The sequence below is a fragment of the Neopsephotus bourkii genome, unplaced genomic scaffold, assembly GCF_033783945.1.
Source record: "Neopsephotus bourkii isolate Nb327-2 ecotype Australia unplaced genomic scaffold, CSIRO-AGI_Nbou_v1 NB_1189, whole genome shotgun sequence".
Classification (NCBI taxonomy): Eukaryota; Metazoa; Chordata; class Aves; order Psittaciformes; family Psittacidae; genus Neopsephotus; species Neopsephotus bourkii.
In genome coordinates this window covers 3,442,702-3,466,398 of record NW_026901674.1, presented here as the reverse complement: position 1 = coordinate 3,466,398, position 23,697 = coordinate 3,442,702, and the positions used below count along the sequence as shown (strand labels likewise).

The 23,697-nt window shown below is 45.9% G+C and overlaps 1 protein-coding gene across 1 annotated transcript; it reads left to right on the top strand.

Annotated features, from left to right (window-relative positions):
- The first annotated feature begins 1,945 nt into the window (after nucleotides 1–1,945).
- On the top strand, nucleotides 1,946–19,414 carry BAG3 (BAG cochaperone 3). The gene is made up of 4 exons (XM_061364211.1): nucleotides 1,946–2,228; nucleotides 13,654–14,010; nucleotides 16,096–16,476; nucleotides 18,106–19,414. Exons 1-4 carry the CDS (start codon nucleotides 2,055–2,057, stop codon nucleotides 18,877–18,879), a joined length of 1,686 nt encoding a protein of 561 aa, XP_061220195.1. The 5' UTR covers nucleotides 1,946–2,054; the 3' UTR covers nucleotides 18,880–19,414.
- The last annotated feature ends 4,283 nt before the right edge of the window (nucleotides 19,415–23,697 follow it).

Sequence of the window (23,697 nt, the reverse complement as noted above, 5' to 3'; positions counted from 1 at the left end):
CAAGGAAACAGGCTAAACCCTCCCCGTCCAGGAAGCCAATCTAATTAACAGAAAAGCATGATGTCTAGCCAGCTAAATTCAATCACTGAAGTGCTCTTCCTTCACAGCCCAGACTGCTCTCTCTCCAGCTGGATGCTTTTCCACCTCTGGGTTTCGTTCCTGCAGCGGCTCCCTGAGCCACCAGCCTGTGCTAATTCCTGTGCAATAGAACCCCCGTGGTTCTTAGCAGGGAGAGCCTCACAAAAACTGCTAACTTGTTAGCCACCCCTTTGCCTATTCCTTGTGTTATGCTGTTGGCTATTCGCTGACCTTATTCACTACCTCTGCTGAGTATATGGGCAGCTGTCAGCTGAGCGAAACAAAGCAGCCCCATTCTTCACATCTCTTTGTACACTATCAGCTACAAACCCCATCTGCATTGCTTCCTCAACCTACAGGAGTAATTTTCCTGCAAGACCTTTTAACATCTGTGTCCCCCGTGTCTGAATCAGCTGCTTTTGTTGCTTTGGCAAAGACTCTGGCAATATGCTACAGAGAACATATGGTCCAAGCATGCCTTTCTGTGACAAGACGGAGAGTTGAAATTCCTCTGCAGATCTCTACTGATTGGGAGCAGGATAAATCTCTGCTATTACGTCTTTTGAGGCAACTGCTGGCATCAGTGAGGCTGAGCAGAGGTCTCATGTCACTGACAGGGAGGAGATACGCGCAGGGACAGGCACCACAGGACTGATGGTGAGATGTGCAAAGTATGGGACATGTTGCTGTAGGAAACAGGGAAGTCAGTAATGGTGATGGTGATGGTAATACCTGAGAGTATAATAAACGACCCATTTACAATACTTAGAGACACACAACAAGGACAGAAACCCATGTCCATGATGGACCACAGCATGGTTCTGAGGGTGAGGGATGTGCAGGATGGGAGAGCTGCAGGAGTGAAGCACGTTTGAGCAGTTATTAGGTTTGCCACTGTGCTAAACAAAACCCACTCTGGCAAAAGATGAATGACTGTCGGTGTCAAGCAGTATCAAGAGACCTCTGATCCTGCCCCAGCAGGAGCAGATCCTGACGGGGTGAGAACAGGCAGGTTTCTCTGTAAGAGATACTTCTGTAATGAGCATCTGTCCCCGAGGAATGAATACCTGGAATTCCTTGAAGGGAACAGTTTTGCAGCAGGAGATGTCTGCACTTGAGGGACACTATCCATTCACTCGTCTACTTCGTAGCTATCAACAGGCATCTGTGGCTGTTCCTGTGACTGTCAGATGACTACCAGTGGTCTAATTGTGAAGTACAGTTACCTCAAGCTAAACACAGAGTGCATGACACGCTGATACAGCACCCAAGGAGAAAGAGATGATTTAAGGCTCACAGACATGTTCTCTGCCTTTAGCTGTATTTCTAAGTGAAACTGGGGACTGAGATACATACTTGCAAAGAGCTGAGAAAATTCAAACGTAGCTGAATATGAAGAATAAAGAGACACAGCCCCTCATCTGGGGAAAAACAGTGTGTTATTTGTTACTAGAACCTTGAACTACCACTCGCGGGCAAAGAGCTTTTGGGAGGAGCTTTGGGGTTTTGCTCTGTACGGAGCGATCGGGACCCTGCCAAACGTCGCACTGAGCGTGTCGGGGATCCGCAGGCTCCCCAAGGACACTTCCTGCTCAACATAGAGGCTACGGGGTGCAGCAGGAACCGGCCAGCGCATAAAGCAGCCCTGTGCTGGGTATCCACGCCCGCTACCGGAGCCCCCACCAGGCGCTGCCGTGGCACCCGTGTCCCGTCACCCGCGCCGCGCTGGAGACAACCAGAAGTTTCCAGCCGGGCAGCTCCTCCGTGTCCCTCCTCCTCCTCCGCGTCCCTCCCCCGTCCCTTGTCCCTCCTCCGCCGCTTCCAGACACTTCCAGCCCCGCGCCTCCGCCCCCCGCGCCCCGCGGCGGATAAAGCCGCCGGCCCGGCGCCCCCGCCCGCCATTGGGCGCACGGCTCGGCCGCGGCGTTGGGTGTTCCGTTCGGACCCGGGCCGGCCCTGGTCCCCGGTCCCCGGCCATGAGCGCCGCCGCGCAGTCCCCGCCGCCACCGCCGCAGATGGAGGGTAGCGCCGAGCCGCTGCCCCCGGGCTGGGAGATCAAGATCGACCCGCAGACGGGCTGGCCCTTCTTCGTGGATCACAACAGCCGCACCACGACATGGAGCGACCCGCGCCAGCGGGCGCCGGCGCAGGTACGGCGGGTGGCACCCAACCGGGGCCGTGCGTGGGACGGGGGGCACCGGAGGGAGGGTTATGGGGGTCATGGCGCTGCGGTGGGGAGGGCAGGCGCTGCCTTCTGCCCCTGACGCACTGCAGTCCCTTTTTTGTGCATTCAATCACCCGATCCCTCGGGCGGGCTGGTTATTTAAAGTTGGTTCTGCCCGCCCGGCCTGCCGCGGAAGACGCGAACCTTGATTTACTTTCCAGCTGTGAACAGCCCACATCATGAACGGCCTTTGTGGAAGGGGAAACCCGGCCGGGACTTGACTTGTCAACTTGTTTCCCTTCTCTTTTCATTCCTTCTTTATTTCTCGTTGTTCTCCTGGGCACGAACTGTCTCGGTAGCTCTCTGCTCTGCTTTGATTCTCCGGCGTGCTCCGAGAAAAGCCCTATCTTAGTCCAAATATGTCCATGGAAGGAGAGGCGCGGTGGGGGGGGAGCGGCCGTGATTCCGTCTGGGGCCCTCAGGAACGGGCCCTGTTCGGGTCCGGCTCTCCCGGTTTGGAGCAATCCGGAGCAATGGCTGTGGGCAGAAAGTGCTGGAAACTTGACCCCGGTGGGAAAGCGACTCCCTCGGGATCCCCTTGAGCCTCCTCGGCGGGCACGCCGGGGTTACCGGCCCCCAACGTCCTTCCAAGGGCCGGCGGAGCGGGTTGGGGCTGTGCTAGGCCCCCCGGTCCCCTCCTGGCCGGGGCTGTGCGTCTGGCCCGGAGCCCGGGCGGGCTGCCTCGGGGGGGAGGCACCGAGGGAGGACAGGACCGGACCGGACAGGACCGGGGGCTGCTGGGTGCGGAGCCCCCGGTGCGGGCCTCAAAGGGAGCCGCAGGGTGTCTCCTGCCAGCTTCTCCTTGGCCACGCATGCAACACACGGCTCAGACCAGTCGGTAAATGCGCTTATTTTAAGAACCTAATACGTCTGAGAAGAGAATTTCCCGAGGAAAAGCTCGGTGTGAGAGCAGCCTGGAGTGGGAAAGAAAGGAAAGGGATGTGCTTTTATATCAGAAATCAACCCCTTTTTCAACTAGCGAGGGGCTGGTGCATGTATTCTGTACACTGACGGCATAGTTTTAGTAGTAATACAAAGAAGTCTTAGCAAAATGTGATTTCAGAATACGAATATTGACACCGGCATTGGAAAAAGTGCTTCAGCTCCCTTTTGGAGGCACCCTCTTCCTGCTGTCATGCGGCACGCACTAACACTGGCTGTTAAGGCAGTAAAACTAACAAATAGTTCAGAACCATAAAACAGCGTCTGTTTACTCACAGGCTTGTATTATGGGAATAGAAACCCATTTAACAGAAAAGCCCCATTTAAACTGCTTTCGTTAATGGGGTGAAAACAGTTTGAGGTAGTCTGATGGGTGAGTGCTCTGCGGGAGTGGGTGCCTCAGACAAAACAAGTTTTCACCCCTATCTGACCTGGAATCGGTGGTAATGAAAAGCGCCTCCGCTTCTGCCAGCCTGCGAGGGTTATTATACACAGCAGAAGCTGCACCTGCTTTTGAACAGCTCCTGTGGGATACACGGCTTTCCACAAGCAGGAAGATCTGTTCCTGCTCCCTGTAGGCAGGAATGTGGGTGCGCTTTGGGATCCCTCATTGGGAGAGAGGGAGAGAAATGCTTCCAGAGATGAATATGGAAAACTGTTGGGTTTAGCGAGTTCAAAGAAAAACCCCCTCCAGTTCCTGGTGGTAGGTGCGGTGCTTAACTGATCTCAGAGCCTTGAGTTAAGAATGTCTGCTGGAATTAATGGACAGCTTCTGAAATCATTCAGTACCACACAGTGGTACACAGTGCATTTCACAAGGACAGGTACAGTTAAGCAGAAGGAACTTTAAGTCAGGCCTAAACAAAGTATTCCTTTTCCTAAGTACTGTTTTCTTCTCTAGACAATGCCAAAGAGCACAAGATTAACCACTAACGCTCCATTTCAAATCCAGCACGGATTTCTGGAGGCAGAATTTCTTTTCTTTTAACCCAAACAGGTAGGAAGGCCAAAATCACAGATGTAGGCAGAAAGAGAGACTGGATATGATCAGCTTTCTGATTTCCCTTGTTCTCAGCCTAGCTCAGATGGGAACTTGGGGGTTTTAGAAGTGATCTGAGAACTGCAAAAGCTGTCTGTGTGTGTCAGACTTTATGCACCTTTTCAGGGATGATTATACAAATATCAAACCTGTTCTGACTTGGCCTTGCTTTCATTGCAGTCTGCCAGGGAAACTAGCATTTTTTAATCACCTTTATGGTGGTGTTTAAATAACCCTTGCATTATGTCTGTTGAGGTTCTCCTTCTGAATATTTGTTCCCTTTTCTGAAGAGATGTAGCCAACAAAATGAAGGACAAGGGGGAATGGCTTGAACCTGCCAGAGGGGAGACTGAGCTGAGCTCTTAGGCAGAAGCTCTTCCCTGTGAGGGTGCTGAGGCACTGGCACAGGGTGCCCAGAGAAGCTGTGGCTGCCCCATCCCTGGCAGTGTTCAAGGCCAGGTTGGACACAGGGGCTTGGAGCAAGCTGCTCCAGTGGAAGGTGTCCCTGCCCGTGGCAGGGGGTTGGAACTGGATGAGCTCTAAGGTCCCTTCCAACACAAACCCGTCTGGGATTCTGTGATACACTGTAAGTGGACAATGAATGGAGCACAGGGCTAAAACTATCAGAGCTTTTCTAGCTTATAGCTGAGACAGTATTAATAAGTCTGTGGCAGGGGGACTGGAACTAGATGATGTTAAGGTCCTTTCCAACCCTAACTATTCTATGATTCTATGAAACCCCATTTTTCGTAAGTGGTTGACCTTGGTCTTCTCACTTACCTAGGCTTGACATCAGTGTAACTGCACTGACTGCAGTAAACTGTATCAGGTAGATGATCAGGTAAAATGAGAAGTGGCTCTTTTAAAATTGTAACCCATGACAGAGCCATTTTATATATCAGCAGATCTTGGTTTTGTGTTTAACCACGTGTTTTAGATGCATTCCTCAATTCAGATGGCTCTGTGTTATTTTCTCAGGCAGTCTGGCCTTCTTTTACCCACCTGAAGGATGAGTGTCCTTCCTCTGCATGTTTAGCTTCATTCACTGCAGTATGAGGCTGGACTAGGGAGACGTTCCTGAGAAAGAACAGAAAATGTCCAGTGAAAAACAAGCCATGACTCTGCAAATGGCTGAAAAACATTTATTAACAAAGCCTCCTGTAGACTAATGATATTCTTCCCAGTGTCCAAGGAGTTAATAGCAAGGCATTCAAAGAATAACGTACAATTGATATCATGAAGCATGAATATGCAGCCTTCCACTAAAAGTCTTCCCTAGCAATGTCACTCTTCTTCTTATCTCTTCTTTGGTAGAATTATTGATTTCCTATGCTTATCTATTGTTGGTATTAACTTACGCCACCACAGCTCAGCATACTTTCTGCAAGATTCATAGTGTTTAATTGCTTACTTGGTATTCCCCAAAGTGTTGATAAAAATAGCTTACGATTAAAGAAGAAAACAAGGCTTTAAGTATTTATTGATGTCCCTCCCATATGTTGTTTCCACATGCAGTAAACCCAGTGGGGAATACTGCAACTAAAAATAGACCAAAGGAATTGACTGTACTGAGCTTCACTGAACTGCTGCTGCAGTGATCGATAGCTCACTAATGCTTTGGGTTTGAGAGAAAAGTTCTACCATCCACAGAGGCTGGGAGCAGTCCTAATAGTGATGTATTTATTGGGTGCAGCAGGGACTGCACAGGCCTAAACAACAGAAGAAGCCATCTCACCCTCTAACTGATGGCTTCATCAGTATTTGGGGGACTGCACCTAAGTTTCCATCCTTGCCCTTCATGACTGATGCATCTCTTTTCTCTCCGCTTCCCCAAATAAGACATCAGTCACTCAATTCCCATCTCTTTAGCAGTGAACTTATTTTTGAGCACTGACTTCTCAAGTTCAAGTTGACTGAAAAATTCTTGGAAGACCAAATTAGAAATTGCATTGGAAGTTCAATACAGCCTCTCTGAAACTCGGCCGTGGTTCGCATCAGGGGAAGGGAATGCAAGACTAGGTAACAATTTAGGTCTCTTTTGCCTGCAGTGGTTTTTACATTACTTTTGCTGATGCGCATTCTGTCACAGGTTAATAAATTACTTACTGGATTTAAAAGGTGCTGTATACATAGAACAGTGTATGAGGGGCGATTGAGATCAGACATCAGGCAGAAGCTCTTCCCTGTGAGGGTGCTGAGGCGCTGGCACAGGGTGCCCAGAGAAGCTGTGGCTGCCCCATCCCTGGCAGTGCTCAAGGCCAGGTTGGACACAGCGGCTTGGAGCAAGCTGCTCTAGTGGAAGGTGACCCTGCCCGTGGCAGGGGTTGGAACTGGATGAGCTTTAAGCTCCCTTCCAACCCAAGCCATTCTGTGATATATAAAAGGCATGATACATACGCAAGAGTGAGAAAATTATCAGCAGGGGATTTTGTGGCTTTGTCTGGATTCCCTGAAGCTGCTGTGAGTAGTTATTTAAGGGCCCCTTTAATAGAATGTGGTAAGCATAGAGTTAATTTATGGAGATGCCAGTTGATGGGAAAACAAGGGCGGGATCAAATCTGAAATAAGAGAAAGGAGCAGAAAGAAATGACGCTGGAAACAACGTGGTGATCTCTGTGCAGTCATGCAAGAGGAGAAGCAAGGATGGTCTTGCATGGTTCTGTGCAAGTCCTGACGCAGCACACTTGTCACCTAAAGGAGAAGGGAAGAATACTTGTGCCAGGTGGCAGCATTCTTATCTAGGAATCACGTTTTTAACACACATACACAGGCAGGACTTTTCCATAACCACATGGCAAAAATAGATTTGCTCCCACTTGAACCATGATAAGGCAGGTAACAATCCAATATGCTTTGTGGTATATAGACAATGTCAATTCATAGGTAAGCTCTGTCTCCTCCTTTTTCTGTGGCAGCTATGCCCTCTAGTTGTGCCAAATTAAACAGAGATACAAAATGGAAGAAATGCCTTGTTCACACAAATTGCACTGGTTATAAGTGAAAACCCCTGTCTCTTCAATTATGTTGTAGAAGCTGTTGGTTTCTTTTGATTTTTCCCTTAGCTTTACAGACAGGAAAATGAGACACGGGGTGGTGAAGCGACTTGTCTAACATCACCCAGCAGGTTGGGCAGCATGAAAGTACGTTTTTATGGCTGGTGACAAGGCCTTATAATTGATAAATAGGGTGCAGTGTAGCCAGTGTTTTTATGGTGTTGGAAGATCGCTGTTTGAGGAAGTGGAGTCAGAGAACTGCTGTGTGCAAAATGAATCCCAATGAGATGTAAACCCGGCTATAACCTGTGCCTTTCAGTTGTTAGCTACTTCCTCTCCTGATTTTCAAGGGGCATTGGTTTGCAAATTCTTGAGGCTTGTGCTTTCTTCTGTGTTCCAAATTTCTGGCTCATGTAATAGCAGGAGAGCACCAGGCTGAGCACCCGCTTCTTAGGTAAGCAGGCAGTGAACAGAAATAACTGTATAAAGTGTGTCGTTCTCATTGCCCTTGACAAGGATACTTCTGTGAGTGCTCTAAAGAGCTTTTCTTTAACCTCGTCCTTTAAAGCTGACAGGATAGGTGATGATTCCAGTTCTCTCTTAAGGGTGTTCTGCTTTCTGTAGCAGTCATTGCTTCTTGCTCTGAACATGTTTGGTTTGGCCTGTTGGATGCTTTCTGTGCATGGGCCAACTCATGGGCATGAAGGGCAAGTGTTGTCATGTCTGTACCAAGGCATTTTAGCCTAAGAAAGAATCACCTTGGTGATCAAAAAAGAACAGTTTTAGTTTGTGAAACAAAACTGGCCTGTAAGATAGCCAACATATTTGCTCCAGTAAGGCTTTCTGCTCTGGAAAGCCTAGGATTAGAGTTCTCCTTCAAGTTTTGGTTCTTTATTTCTAATGACATCATTGCGCTTCATCAGATAGAGCCTGCGCTAATGTAATGCTTGTCTAATACGACATGATAATTACAAGAGAGAACAAAAGGCCTGTTTGCCTACACATGTATTTGTGAGGAAATAAAACTCAGCATTCAACAAGTAAAACATCAAAAGCGGCTTGGCGGATAAATGGGTTACATGATGTGACCAAGTTCTACTGAGACAGCTCATGCGACTAAGCTTATTCATGGATTCCTTCAGTCATTAGCTAATGATATCTTGCTCTAATGCCTGTGTGCTCAGTGTGTATATTTAAGCACAAATTGTGAGTAGAAGAGTGAGAATGTAAAACTCCTCAGTGGCTAAAGCACGGCAGTGGGAGGCTTGGGGTTGGCACCGAGAGCAAATCCCTCCCCACCTTCCCACTTGTATAGTTCCTTGGGAACTATATGTATATAAATGAAAATAAATATATATATATTTAAATAAAATACTATATGTATATAAATGAAATGTACTTCATGCTAATGTTGTACTATGAATGTGTTTAAACACAAAGCATTGTTGAGAAACTCCATACAAATACTTGGACATGCTGATTTCTGTTGGTAGCAAAGCTAGTGTAGTGGTTTTGATTCATCTAGTTAGTGCAAGAGAAAAGGGTAGGGGGAAAAGTGCGGCCAAAAACCAAACACAGGTGGATGTGGAATGCAGTTCTGATGGTTAAACTATTGCCTTTCCATGACATAAAATGGTATTTCTTTTTAAATAAACAGAATTGGTACATCAGCCTTAGATTTGAATATTAGGTACTACTGGCTTTTTTGGTTATTCATGACAATTTCTGATAAAATAGATTTAAGTATGCAAAGAAAACTTAGTTGTATTAAAGTCACTTATTTTAGTTACGTTGTGTTGTGAAAGAACAGAATCATTGTACTCCTTTCTTCCTAAATGCATGGATCTGGGTTTAACTCATGAGGAGTGTGCTCTCAGGTCAGATTTTGTCAGATCCTGGCATTTTCGCAGTCATTTGAGCAACCAGAATTCCATTATTTGCATGATACTCTTCACAGAAGCAGCTTAAGAATATAGAACTGTACTGAAACCAGTAGAGTTTCTATTTGCAGTCAGAGAGAATTCATTCTTAGTAATGCTGGTGAAATCTGTGATCCTTTGCTAGCTCACAGTTACAAAATGAGTACAACTTAAGTATTTGCATCGTTGCTCTGCAAGAGCTCCAGAGGTGCTACATGTGTGTACAATACATGGCATGCTTTAGAGAGCTGCATTTACTGCATTACAGATAATACCAGACTTGCTTTTTAACTGGTTTTCCTGTAGCCCATTTTAGTAGGAGAGGAATGAAAAACGTCTCATGCAGGGAGTCTCAGAAGGGAGATTCTGAGTCGGGTACAACTGTTCTAGCGTGTGCACAGGATACTCTGAGATTTCACTCTCTTGGTACAGCCATCTGGATGACTCAGTGGCAATTTGCTGGCATCAGCAGTGACTGAATTTGCAGGTTTCTTTGTTTCTGTCTGGAATAACACTTGAGCAGTCGCTGGGCACATCAGGAGTCATGCCATTATCCGCTCCGGATGGATAGTACAGCTGTCTTGGCAGTTTTGTTGCGAGGTTGTCTATTTCTCCTGCTGTCACTTTCCCATTCCACTGGCAGCAGTGCAAGAACTCACTTCAAATCGGAGCAAGTTGGAGGATTTCAGCATCACTCCTGACCATGCCCTTCCCATGGGACGCCAACAGGAGGATGTGGGGGGATGAAGTGTTTTTTTCCAGTTGCACAACTTGTGCTGGCTGCACCTTTATTTATCATGGTGATGGCCTCACAACAGAAGCATATGTCCTCGTCCCCTGTCATTCCTCCTGAAGAGATCTCCATCATGGCTTGGCCACAGCACAGGGATGCTTTTTGCTCTTGCTTGATTGTCTATGATGAGCCCTTCACACTCGCTACTGAAATGATGGATCAGGTCTAGAGTTCCCAGTGGTGGCCCACGACTGGTGTCAGTGTTTCTGAGCTGCTACCTCAAATCCCTTTCTGGGGATTCTGCCTATTACATGTAAACCAGGTGTGTGATCCCAGCCAGGATTCCTGCAGTGCTGATGGTCAGTCCTGCTACTATGAGAAAATCCATTGATACTCTGTTGCTTATAATTACTCTCAGTTTTATTGTCAGAGAAAGAACTTGATTCCTTGGATGAAGGCAGAAGAAATTCACTGCAGGGTTTTTTTAATGCAGAAATTTGAGTTGGGTTCCTGGTTTTTAGTACTTCAAACTGGGACGGATGGTGGATGAAGGCTTGTCATTCATTTATCGGTCATACCTCTTTGTGCAGATTGGTGTGAATTGTGAGCTCTGGGCTTTTACAGATAAGGTTTGTTAACATAATGAGCAAGAACTACATCTGATAGAAGGCAAATAAACCCAAAGAATGGCCATGTTTGGTCTCCTGGCTGGCTGACCTGTGAAACAGGAATTAAACCATTCAAAGGGAATCCACAATCTCTGCAGCATTAGGATGAGAGGTTTCCAGAGCTGGATTCCCTTCCTGCTTGCTGCAGTGTCCTCAGGCACACCTGAGCTTCTCCTGAAGTCGTCCAGAACCTGTTAGTCCAGGCTCCCTTGCATGAAACAGACTGGCTCTGGCCACAAGCCTGACTGCAGGGGTACTGGGATCCACATGCCCTTGCTGTTGTGCTCACTAAGAACAAACCCAAACCACTACTAAGTGTTGAAGAGACCAGTGTGGGTCAGGAAGAGCAGTTGTGATGAGAGCATCTGATCTTCCTGCCTCAGAGCTACTGACCGTGGAGAAAAGAAAGGGGACACTGCATTTGTTCCTCCACTGAGGACTGCTCCAGTACGATGGCACTGCAAAGAGACACAAGCAGAAATTCCTCTGTGGTTAGCAGACCTGACTACAGGGGAAAAAAGCTTGGAACAAAGGATCGACTCGAAATACTGACTTTCCACAGGATCAGCAGAGGTTGTCTGAAGCTGTAAGAATAAATAACAAATGATGAGAGTGTAGTTTATGTTGTGGCTCCTAAGGAGGGGCCCGTGTTTCCACTTGAAAGTATTAAGTTTGCCAGAAGTTTCACTTCAGACACAAACTGAATGGTTTGAGAAAGCAGTCCAACCTGATTTTTTCCTTTGGTTTTGGGCTGCTGCTTCTGTATTTCTTACCAGGCTTAAGTTGCAGAGGCAGATCTCTCAGACTGTTAAAATGGTTCAAAACAAGGGTAGCCACAAGGGTCTGAAAATGAAGACAAGGGAGGGGAAGCCCATGGGCAGACTCCTAAGAGAGGAGGCTGCATGGGGTGGGAGATTGTCCATGTTGAAGCCTTGGCAGTGATTTGTCATAGAATAGTTTGGATTGGAAAGGACCCTCAGAGGTCCTCTAGTCCAACCCCCCTGCAGTCATGGCAGGTTATTCCAAAAGACTGAAGGTCTTATCCCCAAAATGGAGCAGTTCAAGCCATGGCAGACCCCTCAAATGCTAAGAGAGAGGAGCTGGCAACTAATGCCCTAGGGTAGATCTGCTGTACACCCCGGTGGAGCAGAGCAGGAGTGGCTGAAACCCTTCTGTTGGGGCATCTCTTGGTGCTGCTGTGCCCACCCAGCTCCTAACTCCTTCCCAGCCCCGACCCTTCCCATGGGGAGTTCAGACAGCGCTGGAAGTGAGTGAATCTCCTTTTTATAGCTGTGGGTGGCTGCCTGTGAACGCTCAGGTTTCACCCGCCGCCTGCTCCCCCTGTCAAGGGAGCGTGTGCCGGGGAGCAGCTGGTGCATGCGGGGCGCAGAACGCATCGAGTCAGTGCACAGCGGCAGCAAGGTGCTGCTTCCCACTCTGGAATCATCAGTTTTCCCTCCCTGCTTGGCTCCGCTCTCCCAGCAGACACTTGGCTGGGACACAGCCCCACATTGTTGTTAGCTGAGCACACCTCAGATCTATTTTTCCGGCAAATGCAATTTGCTGGCGTCACCGCGCTTCCCTCCGGATCCCGGGAGAGGTGGCTGCCGGGAATGCTGTGGGTCCGGGGTTGTGATAGTGGAAGGTGAACTGGCAAATGGTTGTTGGTGATGGGGGTCCTGAAACCCTTCCCCAGACAGTGTGTGTTGGGCAGAGGAACGTGGTTTCCCTGTAGGGTAGATTTAAAATGACTCACTGTCGGCGGTGGATCCTGGTGCAGACCTTGGCATGAGATCATCCTTGTTCTGCAACTGGAAAAGCCAACTTCGAGTTACTTCTCTGCGTGAAGTTTCTAGGCCTGGATTTCCTCCGTGCCTCTTTCAGAATGTTTTCCTTTGTGGAGGGTATTTTAGTGAGTAAAAGGAAAGGCAACATCAGGGCTCTGACTTTGATCTTGTTCCTTTTAGTACTATTACCTTTATTTTATTAGCTTACCTAAGTAACAGCCTTTATTCTCTGCAGTTTTATTGCTCACAGGAATTCTCAGGAATCACATTTTAAGGGGACACTCACATGGGAAGAACGCTCAAAATCGGTTGGTGAAAGAGTTAATTCCTCATGAATTAGTATGTTAATGAGTCCAGAAGCAACATTAAATATTTCTGCAGCTTAAACACCCCTTTAAAAATAGGGTTTCCAACACTTGCACCATATGTCCCCTTATTAAATTCTCCTCTTACTGAATAATGACATTACCCTCTGAATGACAGAGGTGCTTGTTACATGATCTGACTTACAGATACATCTGGAACTTAGCCCTCGCAGGGCCTCAAAATAGAATGACCGATGCAGGAAGAACTTACTAGAGGACTTGTGAGGGCTCTTAGTACAAACCACTTCCACCCTTGCCAGAGCTTTGACATTGTCCAGTGAGCATATGAGACAATACAGGGGTTATTTTATCTTGCTTTTGAGCATTTTCCTCTTCATTATCCTGTCTTCCCCTCTCCCTCAGTATTTACTGAACCGGATCCTCCCCTAGCTGAAAGGGAATATATTGTGCAGCAGTAGTAACTCTTTATATAGCCAGTGGGAAGAACAATACCAACAAACATTGTGCTTCTGATGGGGTTAGGCTTCCATGAAAGTATCTTTTCAGATGTTATCTACAGGCTGGGTTCTAAGAGGGGTTAAAGAAATGCCTCTGGTCCTGTGGGCACTTGTTTGAATTGGAGGAGCTCCATCTGAAGGGGGTGGGCTGGTGGCTAAGCACAAGTAATGCATGCTAAATAAGAAACACTGTTGTAATTAGGCAGGTATTTTAAAGCCTAAGTTGGTATTTATGAGAAGTGGAGGGGTGAAAGCCTCACACATAAGCAGACTTACTAGCTTCCTTTCTTCTTTTGCATGCAGAGCTGGGGTGCGAGCACCTGCTGTTAGCTGCACAGACGCAGAAGTGTCTGAACTTCTCCTATAGAGCTGATACCACTTTTAGGACAGAGCTTTAGCGTTGTATTGAGCTACCAACAAGCGCAATGTGATGTTTTTAACTTCTAGGAAAGCCAGTCATCAGCAAATGGTCCATCTCGTGACAGCCCCAAGCAGCCGCCAGCAAGAGAAGTAAACATGGGATATCCCAAGCTCCGAGCCGGCTATATCCCTATTCCTGTTATCCATGAAGGCATCGACGGCAGACAGCAGCACCCGTGCTTCTCTGCTCCGCAGCCCGGTGTGCAGCGGTACAAGACAGAAGCTGTCCCTACCACGGGGCAGGCACAGCCACCTCTGAGGGGAGCCTATGCTGGCCCCGAGTCCCCTCCAAGGGGACCGGTGGAGGCTTCTCAAGCGGATAAACAATGTGGACAGACACCGGCAGCTGCAGCAGCCCCAGCGCCGGCCGCGCACGGACCCGAGGTAACTTAACTTGTCAGTGTTGCTGGGTGTGTTTGCACTGGTCTCCGCAGCATGTATGACCTGAATGTCACACGGGTAGTTGATCCTGCAGAAAGCCAGACTTGCCACAGGATTACATTTTCTTAATACTTCCCAAGAGTATTCAAATGCAAAAGTGCACAGTCAGAACAGCATAAATATGTGAGGTTTTTTTTCCTAGCGTGGCCTGCTTTCGGTCTGCAGTGATTCTGCAGAAATAAATGCATGGAGATGGCTTCTGCAGAAAGACAGCCTCTGAGCTGTGAGGCCCTGCAGCAAGGGAGGGGTGTTTGGGGGTTTATTCTGCTTCCCCCATAGGTGGAGGGCACAGACAGGTTCCTGTGTCCTGCACCATGAGTCAGAAAGTGAAGTTGAACAAAAGCGGGAGAGACAGAAATAAAAGTGGCCAGGCAGCTAACAAGCCAGGCCACTTCAGAAGTGCTACTGCTGTGATCTTTGCTTGCCAATTTAATACTTCAGTTGTATTAAGCATATGGATTTACATACATATAGCTTTAAAAGTGAATTGTAAAGGAATTTGGCTCTTCAGAGGCGTGTTAGAGTATTTTCAAGCTATGAACTTCATTGAACAAAAGAGTCACCCTGCTTGTTTTGTGTGTCAGGAGGTAGGGTTTTGGCTTGCCTGTTCCCTCTGGAGAATGAGCAGAATTGGTGTTCCTGTAGTACATGGAAATACCAACCTCATCTTTATTCAGAGTAAGATGAGCAGGAAGCGCAGCCTTGGCCAGGCTGAAAATGTATCATCAGGTCTGTAATTCAGCAGTGGTGGAGTCTGAACAATGTAATTAGAAGTCTGTTAGCAGGTTTCTCAGCTGTCTTGATTAACTATGCCATCTCCATGCAACATCAGGGCAAGAGGCTCAGCTTTTCCTTCTCCCCACGCTGTTCAGCTTTGTCTTGTATGCAGAGTGGCTTTAGGAGCAGGTCGTCTGTGCCTCTTCCTGAAGTCCTCCAACAAAGCTAGTGAGGAGCTCAGAACTTGCTGTTACAGACTTGGGCAGCACAGTGTGGGTATCAACTGACCCAAGCCTGTGGTGGTGGCCTCGTTGACATGGGGTTTAAAAGCACAAATCATGGCAGTGATGGGTACCATCATACAAAGCAGCATTTAACTTACTTATTCAAGGTTGCTGTTTCATGGGCAGCTAGCAGCTCACCAGCACCAAATGAAGGGGTTTGCACCCCTTCCTCTTCTTGCCCATCCTTCTCTTGCTTTCTGGCTTTGTTGTCCTGCTCTCTCCTCTGGCAGCTCCAGGCTGACCTGGCCTTTCACTGAGCTGCGTAACAAACCCATCAGGAAATGATTTTGCTCCTCTTACTTAGAGAGTGAAACTGGTCAGAAAATAGCCTGACAGCTGCTGGAGTTGGTGCACAGTATTTGGGGTGATGGATTGGCATAGCAGGAGGTGGGAGAGAGCTGTGAGCAAGCAAACTGCCTTTCCCCAAAATGCAGACCCACAACTAGAACATGCTGGATTCTGCAGCTTGCTTCTGCTAACAGCAGGTCTGAGCTAGTGCAGCTCACTCGCTGCCAAGGGCCTAAGGTGTTGCAAGGCCCTAGGGGGAAAAAGAGAGCATCAGCCGTATATGCATTGCCATTGCCTGCTACTGAGTCAATGACATGCTTCTAAAAAACCCCAAACCAAACAAAATCTGTTGGTGTGACTGGAATCAGAAGTCTAAATGCTGTGTGCCTCTGGTAGGGGTTTGTTTTTCTTTCCAGCATATAATTTGTTTGCTTAACTTTAGCTTACCTCAAATTTAACAGGTTTAGACAGGAACAGCCATGCAAAAGCAGCAACCATTCTGACTGAGCATCCACTCCCTGCTCATTTGAGGGCTGGGAATGCTGTAGCTCAGGTTTCTACTTGTTATAATGATGCTCTCACAACTTCTGTGGTTTGTCTAGAGAGGCCCTTTGCTAAAAAAAACAAGGAAGCGCATGCCGGAAGCACGAGTTCTGTTTCTGTTACCATCTCCTTTTCTCTTTGGAAATGAAAGTACTGTGAGCACAAAGTTTACTAATGGATTTCATTTTCATGGCAGCCTCAATGTCCTGGAGCTCCCGATTCTGCAACCGCTTCCCCTCAGTCCTCTGGCAGAGCCAACGCAGGGAGCCATCAGCTTCCTCGCGGTTATATTCCAATTCCTGTGATCCATGAAAACATCCAGCGGCAACCAGCGCAGGTGTACCACCAGGCACAGAAGACACACTACCCTGCCCAGCAGGGCGAATTCCAAGCCCACCAACCGGTGTTCCACAAAATCCAACCAGATGAGAGGGAGCCGAAGACAACGCGAGCGCAGTCTCCCTTCAGGATGGCCCAGAGAGGCTCATCGAGCCGTGACAGTTCACCGGCCAGAGTTACCACCCAGATACAGCCCCCCGCGCCCATCAGAGTGCAGACAGTTGTAGACAGACCCCAGGTATGTAGAGCAGGGAAGAGACTTACAGGCCAGGTAGTTTGTTCAGTGTAGAGCTAAGAAATCGGCTTGTACTTGATGTAAAGCAGTCTCTATTCTGGATTTAAACAAGCTGGGAGACACTGAGATGATACGGGCAGTAAGTGGCTTTTCCGTCCATCAGGAGTGTGGAGTCTGTGGATCACTGAAATAGGATTTAGCACACAGTTTGATCTTCCTTTCATCAGGGTATAATGTGGTGTAATGACACTGAGGTCGCTGATGTTGCGTTAAGTTGGTAAGAAGAAAATCAGGTCCGTGGGATCTGTGGCATCTATGTAAATAGACTTCATTGATGTTCACAGTATGCTGGAGATTGGAAGGGACCTCAAAAGATCATCTAGTCAGTCTCAGAACCATTTAGGATAGCATCAGGTGCACAGAGTAATTTTAGTTCTGAAGAAGGGATCAGCAAAACCTAGTCTTAGAGCTTTCTGTTCTTTGTATATGAAGCGTGCTCTTGATCATAGACCCTGTTGCTCACTGAAGAGTTTATCCATGTTAAAATTGTTACTAAAACTACTAAACCTACTGGGAATTTGACACGTGTGTGTGTAAGGGTGTATTATAAAAACAATGTGAAATCTCTCCAGATTTCACATTAAAACTGACAGCAGAACTAGGTTAATAGTTTTGAAAACCCAGGAGGTCGTACAGAACAATGAAGACTTCAGAGTTAATGGCACATTCTATGTTATAATGCTAATATATTTTTATGGGTGAGAATTGGAGCTCTCTGATTAAACTTTATGCTTTGGTGGGTAAAGCAGTAACAGATTGTCAATGTAGGCCATTTACTTACTTGGTTTAAGTATAAATGTAGGTATTTTACTTAAGCCTTTTAAATGCATGACAGCTGGATCTAGTAGTGCCTTTCCAAAATCACTGTATATGTGCAAGAGTAAGTGAGCAGGGTGGCAGATGGAAAATACAGATCTCATGAACTGCAGTTTTTGGCTAAGATTTCCAAACTAACCTCAATTGCAAGAGATTCCTGATTTGATGACTCTTAGAGCTGTTGTAATCCCAGGCATTGTCTCCAGTCACTACAGTGTAATAAGTAACCTCTGTGTGTAAATACTCTAAAGATAAAATCAGTAAAAATAAGCACAAACAACAAAAGGAATGTCCTGAAAACAGAAATGGGATGAGAATAGCTCAAAATGTGGTTAGAACTCAGCAAAGCAGTTGGCTTTTCAAGAAGCACCAGCTGTCAGTGAGGGTGAAATCTGGACTGTGCTGCAGTCAGCTACAGCAAATCCTACTGACTGCATCAGGTGAGGGCTTTGCCCTAGGGTCTTACAGAACTGCTTGTAGGGGTGATTTCAGTGGGCATGGGCAGATTGGTCTTTGAGAGTTCACTGGTGCTTATAATCTGCAATGGCTTGAGAACAATAACAGAACTGTTCAGCACAGTGCTTTTTTAATGTTAAAACGGTAAAATTCAGCAGTGCCCAGGAAAGATGAGTCATCTGGGGGGTGTGAATATTGCACTTCTAGAAGCACAGAAAATGGAAGTTAGGTTACTTCTTTAGAAGGAAATGAAGGAGCATTGTTCGTTGTGTCTCAACACAAACTTGCTTTGCTCACCAGGTTTCTCAGCAACAACAAATCCCACCTCAAGAGCCACCAAGACCATCCCCTGATATCAAACCTGAGAACAAGGTAGTCCCACCACCCGCAGCTGAGGCACCATCATCATATATCCCAATCCAGGTCACCCACCAAGAGCCGGATACTAAACTACCTGCCCAGAAGCCTCCAGCCATGGCAGAGAAAGCTGATAAAAGGGTTCCTGCCCCACCTAAGATGGTTCCCCCACAGGAAAGGCCTCCTCCTCCTGAAGAAGTGGCAGCACCGAAGACAGTGGAATCTGGAGAACCTCAAAAGCATCCTGGTGTGTTGAAAGTGGAGGCAATTCTGGAGAAAGTACAGACACTTGAGCAGGCAGTCAACTCCTTTGAAGGCAAGAAAAATGACAAAAAGTACTTGATGATTGAAGAGTATTTGACCAAAGAGCTGCTAGCCCTAGACTCAGTGGACCCTGAGGGTCGTCCGGATGTGCGCCAGGCCAGGAGGGATGGTGTAAGGAAGGTCCAGAATATTTTGGAAAGACTTGAACAGAAAGCAGAAGATGTCCCAGAACCTGTTCAAGTTGATGGACTTGAGCCAAATTTGCCAGAGCCTAAGCCACCACAGGAAATCATGGAGATTGAACCTGTGGTAGTCAAGAGCAAGGGAGATACCAGTAATAAAGATGCTAAAGAGGAAAGCAAAATGGAAAGACACCAGCCTGAAACTAAGGAAGAAGTGTTTACCAATCTCACCACTACGACAAACACATCTAATAACCCAACTGAACCGTAGCCATGTGCTGAACTGAAAATCTCTCAGACTTTATAACTGAAAGTGTGTTTAAGTGAATTTTAAGTTGCATGCATTTCCAGAGCTCTTTTCAACTGGTTTTTAATCAACATAGCAGCTTGGGACACAGTAAACACTTTGTGGGGGAAGGAGGGAGCTAGAAAGAAAGTAATGCATTTATCCTTTATTCTTACACTATGTAAAAGACATCAAAATTAAACCCTGTATGTTAATCACTTTCAAAGCAGAGTAAAAAAACCCAAAGCAAGTCCTTCAGGGTTAATCTTGATGCGTGTTGTTGAGGGTGTATTCTTCTGCAGGTGATTTTTGTAAAATCAGAGGCCTGCACTGTCAGAATACCTGTCCTTCTCTAAGCATAGCCACTCTTAACAGTAATGTTTTTATTTCTGATGTTCACAGTTGGGCACTTTAAGTAACGATGGATAGAAAGTGTGTAAGAAACTGTAGGGATATTTATATGTGTGCAGGACTTCAGTGCTATATTTTAAGAGGGAAATAAAATAATATAGAAGCCTAATTTAGTCTTGTGATTTTATAAGCTGGAAATGGAAGGGCAGTCACGGGTTTCAAATGCACTCCTCTAAACACAGGTTTCTCTTAGGACACTGCTGTAGTCTGACAGCTGCTTTCTCATCAGGACCAAAATGGGCCCTTCTCCATTCACTTGCTCCCTTCTGATGTTGTTGCTGTATCACATACATGGATTGAGGAAAGAACTTGGCTTAGCATTTCCTCATAAGTTTTTTCTTCCCCCACCCTCTGCCCTGGGAGTCACCATTTATTTAACGGAAATGTTGCCATCATGAAGGACTTTGTTTCTGTTGTTGTCGACACAAACTAACTTTACAGCATCTACAAGGATGCTGGACTGGGACTTTTCATCAGGGGCTGTAGGGATAGGACAAGGGGTGATGGGTTTAAACTTAAAACAGGGAAAGTTCAGGTTCGATATAAGGAAGAAGTTCTTAACTGTGAGGGTGGTGAGGCCCTGGCACAGGAACTGGTAAATGCCCCATCCCTGGCAGTGTTCAGGGCCAGGTTGGACAGAGCCTTGGGCGACATGATCAAGTGTGAGGTGTCCCTGCCCATGGCAGGGGGTTGGAACTGGATGAGCTTTAAGGTCCTTTCCAACCCTGACTATTCTATGATCTTAACTTGTTCTGCAATGTCATTTGTCTTTTATTAACAACTACTTCCGAATTTCCAGCTAAACACACTTTTATTCATAGAGCCACTATGATGAAAGGTGGAATAGCCGCCTCTGAACCGCTTAGGTAACTTCATGGTTGTTTGAAGTGATTAGCAACTTACACTTAAGCAAGGGACATAAAACGTACTTTGGCTACATCCATGTAAAATGAAAGCAGCTGTCAGCCCAGTGCAGATTGAGTGCAAGGGAGGAAGGGGGATGCCCAACCAAACTCCAGAAGTTAACTTTGACTTGCATTTGTAAAATGAACTAATCTTTTCTTAACCTGACAGCATGTGTTTATGAGGAAAATAGGTACTCAAGGCAATCGATTACATCCTGAATTACATATACTCTGACTCATGCGATTAGTTGGGAAATGAAGTTTAAACCTGTCTGAAAACCTGGTTTTAAAACTCAGGTTGAAAGTGGTCATTTAGAGCTGTCACTCTTTATTATAAATATCAATACAGCATGTAAATTATAATGCAACAACTGTTTTGAAATAACAGCTGAAACATCTGCTTAGTTGTAGGTAGAAGGTTGATGCTGCTTTTAGTTTCATTTTGATAGTCAACAACACCCTGTAAGAAGACACAATGTCTTACAACCATTTGGTTATGCCAGCTTTTGGAGCAGCATTGTGGGCATTCTAGCAGAAGAGGTATGAAAGTTCATCTGCCTGCATAATTCTCATATGAACTCACTTCAGTGACACATCCCTCCTGCAGGGTTACATTTCAGTCGAGGTCACAGTTCTTGACATCATGTAACAAAAATACCTAAATCAGGGAAAACTGGCTGTAAGTCCTGTCAGTTAGGCTGTAAGCAAGGTCTGTGGGAGGCATGAGGCCCCATCTCTTTCTGGTTTCTCTTAGTAGCCCACTAAAGTAACTCAGATCAAACCCACCTCATCAGCTGAGGTGGCAATTCAGATTACAGTCATAAAAGCATAGCGTTTACAGGAAGTTAAGCAGGTGCTATCCTTTTCAAACATGTCATCTGCTGCTAATGGAGCCTGATTCATGTTGTTGGGCAGAGTAGGTGGAGTCAAGTGTTTGTTGGGTTTTTTTGTTTGGAGAATTAAAGCTACAGGTAGAGCTTCACTCCGCTAAGCGGGACTTGAAAACTTGATTATTGAAGGGAATGATCCTACTGCAGAATTAGGTACCACTCTAAATGAAGCAAGGTTTCATGATCTGGCCTAATAAGGGAAAGTGCATTTAGCTGCCTGGCTGGAAGACTTGCTCTGAGTCATAGCCTCTCTTTGTTTCCTCTCTTGCTCAAGAGTACACTACACCCAGCCCAGCATATATGTCTTGACACATCAGCACAGCTACCAATTCTGCATATGGGCTGGGAGGAGGGAGTAGCAAAGGAGGAAGTGGATGAAGATTCCCACCCCTTCCCTGTAATTTTATGACCCACCTACTCTCAGGGCCTGCTTGCTGCCTTGCATTGGTACCAATGATGTGGGTAACTGGCAGAGGAGAGGGAAAGGATTCTTCATTAACTTCCTCTCCTGCAATACAAGTACTAGCTGGTCTCTGGCTTGACCCTGAGTGAATAACTCACTGGGAACCTGGCTTTGAAACTCAGGTAGAAAGTAATTATAGTTTTAATACTAACAATAAGAATGACATTATTGCATTACTGTTCAAATATAGCCGTGCACGACAAATGGCAGATGTGCTGTGGAATACATGGTGTTTAAATGCACACACTGCATTTGCAGGAGCCACTTTAAAAAATGAAAATATCCAAAGATTTGCATTAAGAAAAAGATAAAACTGCCTGATACTCACTTTGAGTAAATGTCAAGCATTTAATTTGTTCAAGAAGCAAATAATCCTGTTTCAACTCATTTAAAAGCAGTAAGAGGGATATGAAAAGCCTGTACACAGAACCACAGTAAAAGCTTAGGCTATTTTCTGATTGCACTATCTTGTCCAGCTAGTGATATTTTAAATGCCAGTAGTGGCCTGTTCTCTATATTTAAACTATCACAACAGCGAGGCATTGTGTTTCCTATAAATAAGCATTTTGACTATTTACACACAACCAAATCATATCCTGAAGAAGGGGCAGCAGATAGTTACACTGCCCCCAAGAACATGCCAAGACAGGACCGTGGCACTCTGGTGTGTGGTTTCACCCTCTCTCCAGTGGGAGGTACAAGCCCGTTATGTGGGATATGTTTGACTTCCAACTTCATGTTAGCTTAGCTGTGTTTGCAGACAGGTTGGGGAAGGAAAGAAGTACAAGTGAAACCGCCCAGAAGGCAGGAAGGTGACAGCACAGTTTGTAGAGGCAGGTCATCCTCCTTCACTGCAGTAGCAGTGGAAGCCAGCCTAGGAAAGCTTTAGTCTCAGTATTCTCAGTGAGGATATCATGTCACACTTCTTACATTATAAAACGATTGTTGAAATCATAACAAAGCTTCTGGTAGCTGGCATGTAGCTGCTGAAGAGGACAAAGGTTAATCAAGGTATGCTTATGAGAAGGTTTGCATTTGCTAGGTTTTCAGTCTCCCTCTTTAGATGTGTATGTATTGATCTTTTAAAATATGCAGGTAATTAAATAAAAGACACTTCTGCTTCATGAACTTAAATGTGACACACAAACACGAGGGTAAAACAGGCTCAGACAAAAGGACTAGTTATGGGCAGTAACTTCTGTGCTTTTGGTCCTGTTGTGTCCAAGTAATGACACGCAGATGTGTTATGAAACTAACGTAAATCATTAACTGTAAACATTTAATATCAGATCAAGCTCTGGTTTTGTTACAAAAGCTGTTATCGATCAATAACATAGTTTTTCTGACAGAAACAAATCCAGTCCTTTTGGACCACTTTGGTAAAGGAGGCCTTTAGAACATGCTCATCTGAGCTCAGTAGTGCTGGCTGTAGAATACAGGTCAAAGCCACAAGTTAGCCATACAAAATACGATTTCCTGGAGTTTTAATGTAAATCCTAAGATGAAAAATCTAATTTTCTCTGGATATATGATATTTTCATTAATGAAATATGAATGCAGTCATTTTAGCACTAGATAACAATGATCTTATTGGCACTTTCATCTATTTATGCGGGTAGGGTATCTCGTAACAGTACTGGAGATCCAAATCAACCACAAACCACTTTGCTCTTAAGATAAAGCATTTGCCTACAGATAAATGGATGATACTAAGCTATACTAACCTTCCTGCACAAAGAAAGAGCCTTTTATACTGGATAACTGGGATTTCCCAGCTCTACATAGACAACACATTCATAGTATTGTGGATGGCATCAATCTACACTCCTGTGAAACAACCAAGTGAACGCGAACGGCCTGTCTACTCTTTGTAATACTAGATACAAATGTAATTGTATGCCAGGCAGTGTAATCCAAAGCAAGAGTTATTTTAAGATGGGCAAGAAGCTGGTTCCAAAGCAGTGGAACATACCAATTCTCAGTCAAATACCTTTCCAGATTTTATAACTAAGCTTTAAAAGAGGGTAAAAATCAGAAGTTAGTTCAGTTGTTACCTACCAGAATTGTCACTGCTGTCCCCAGAAGGTGGGAGTCTACATGAAAGGAACAGGTCTAGCCTTCAGTTTTTATATGC

Coding starts and splice junctions, on each gene's coding strand:
- BAG3 (XM_061364211.1), top strand. CDS start 2,055: ATGAGCGCCGCCGCGCAGTCCCCGCCGCCACCGCCGCAGATGGAGGGT. Junction 2,229..13,653: donor GCCAGCGGGCGCCGGCGCAG/GTACGGCGGGTG, acceptor TTTAACTTCTAG/GAAAGCCAGTCATCAGCAAA. Junction 14,011..16,095: donor CGGCCGCGCACGGACCCGAG/GTAACTTAACTT, acceptor TTTTCATGGCAG/CCTCAATGTCCTGGAGCTCC.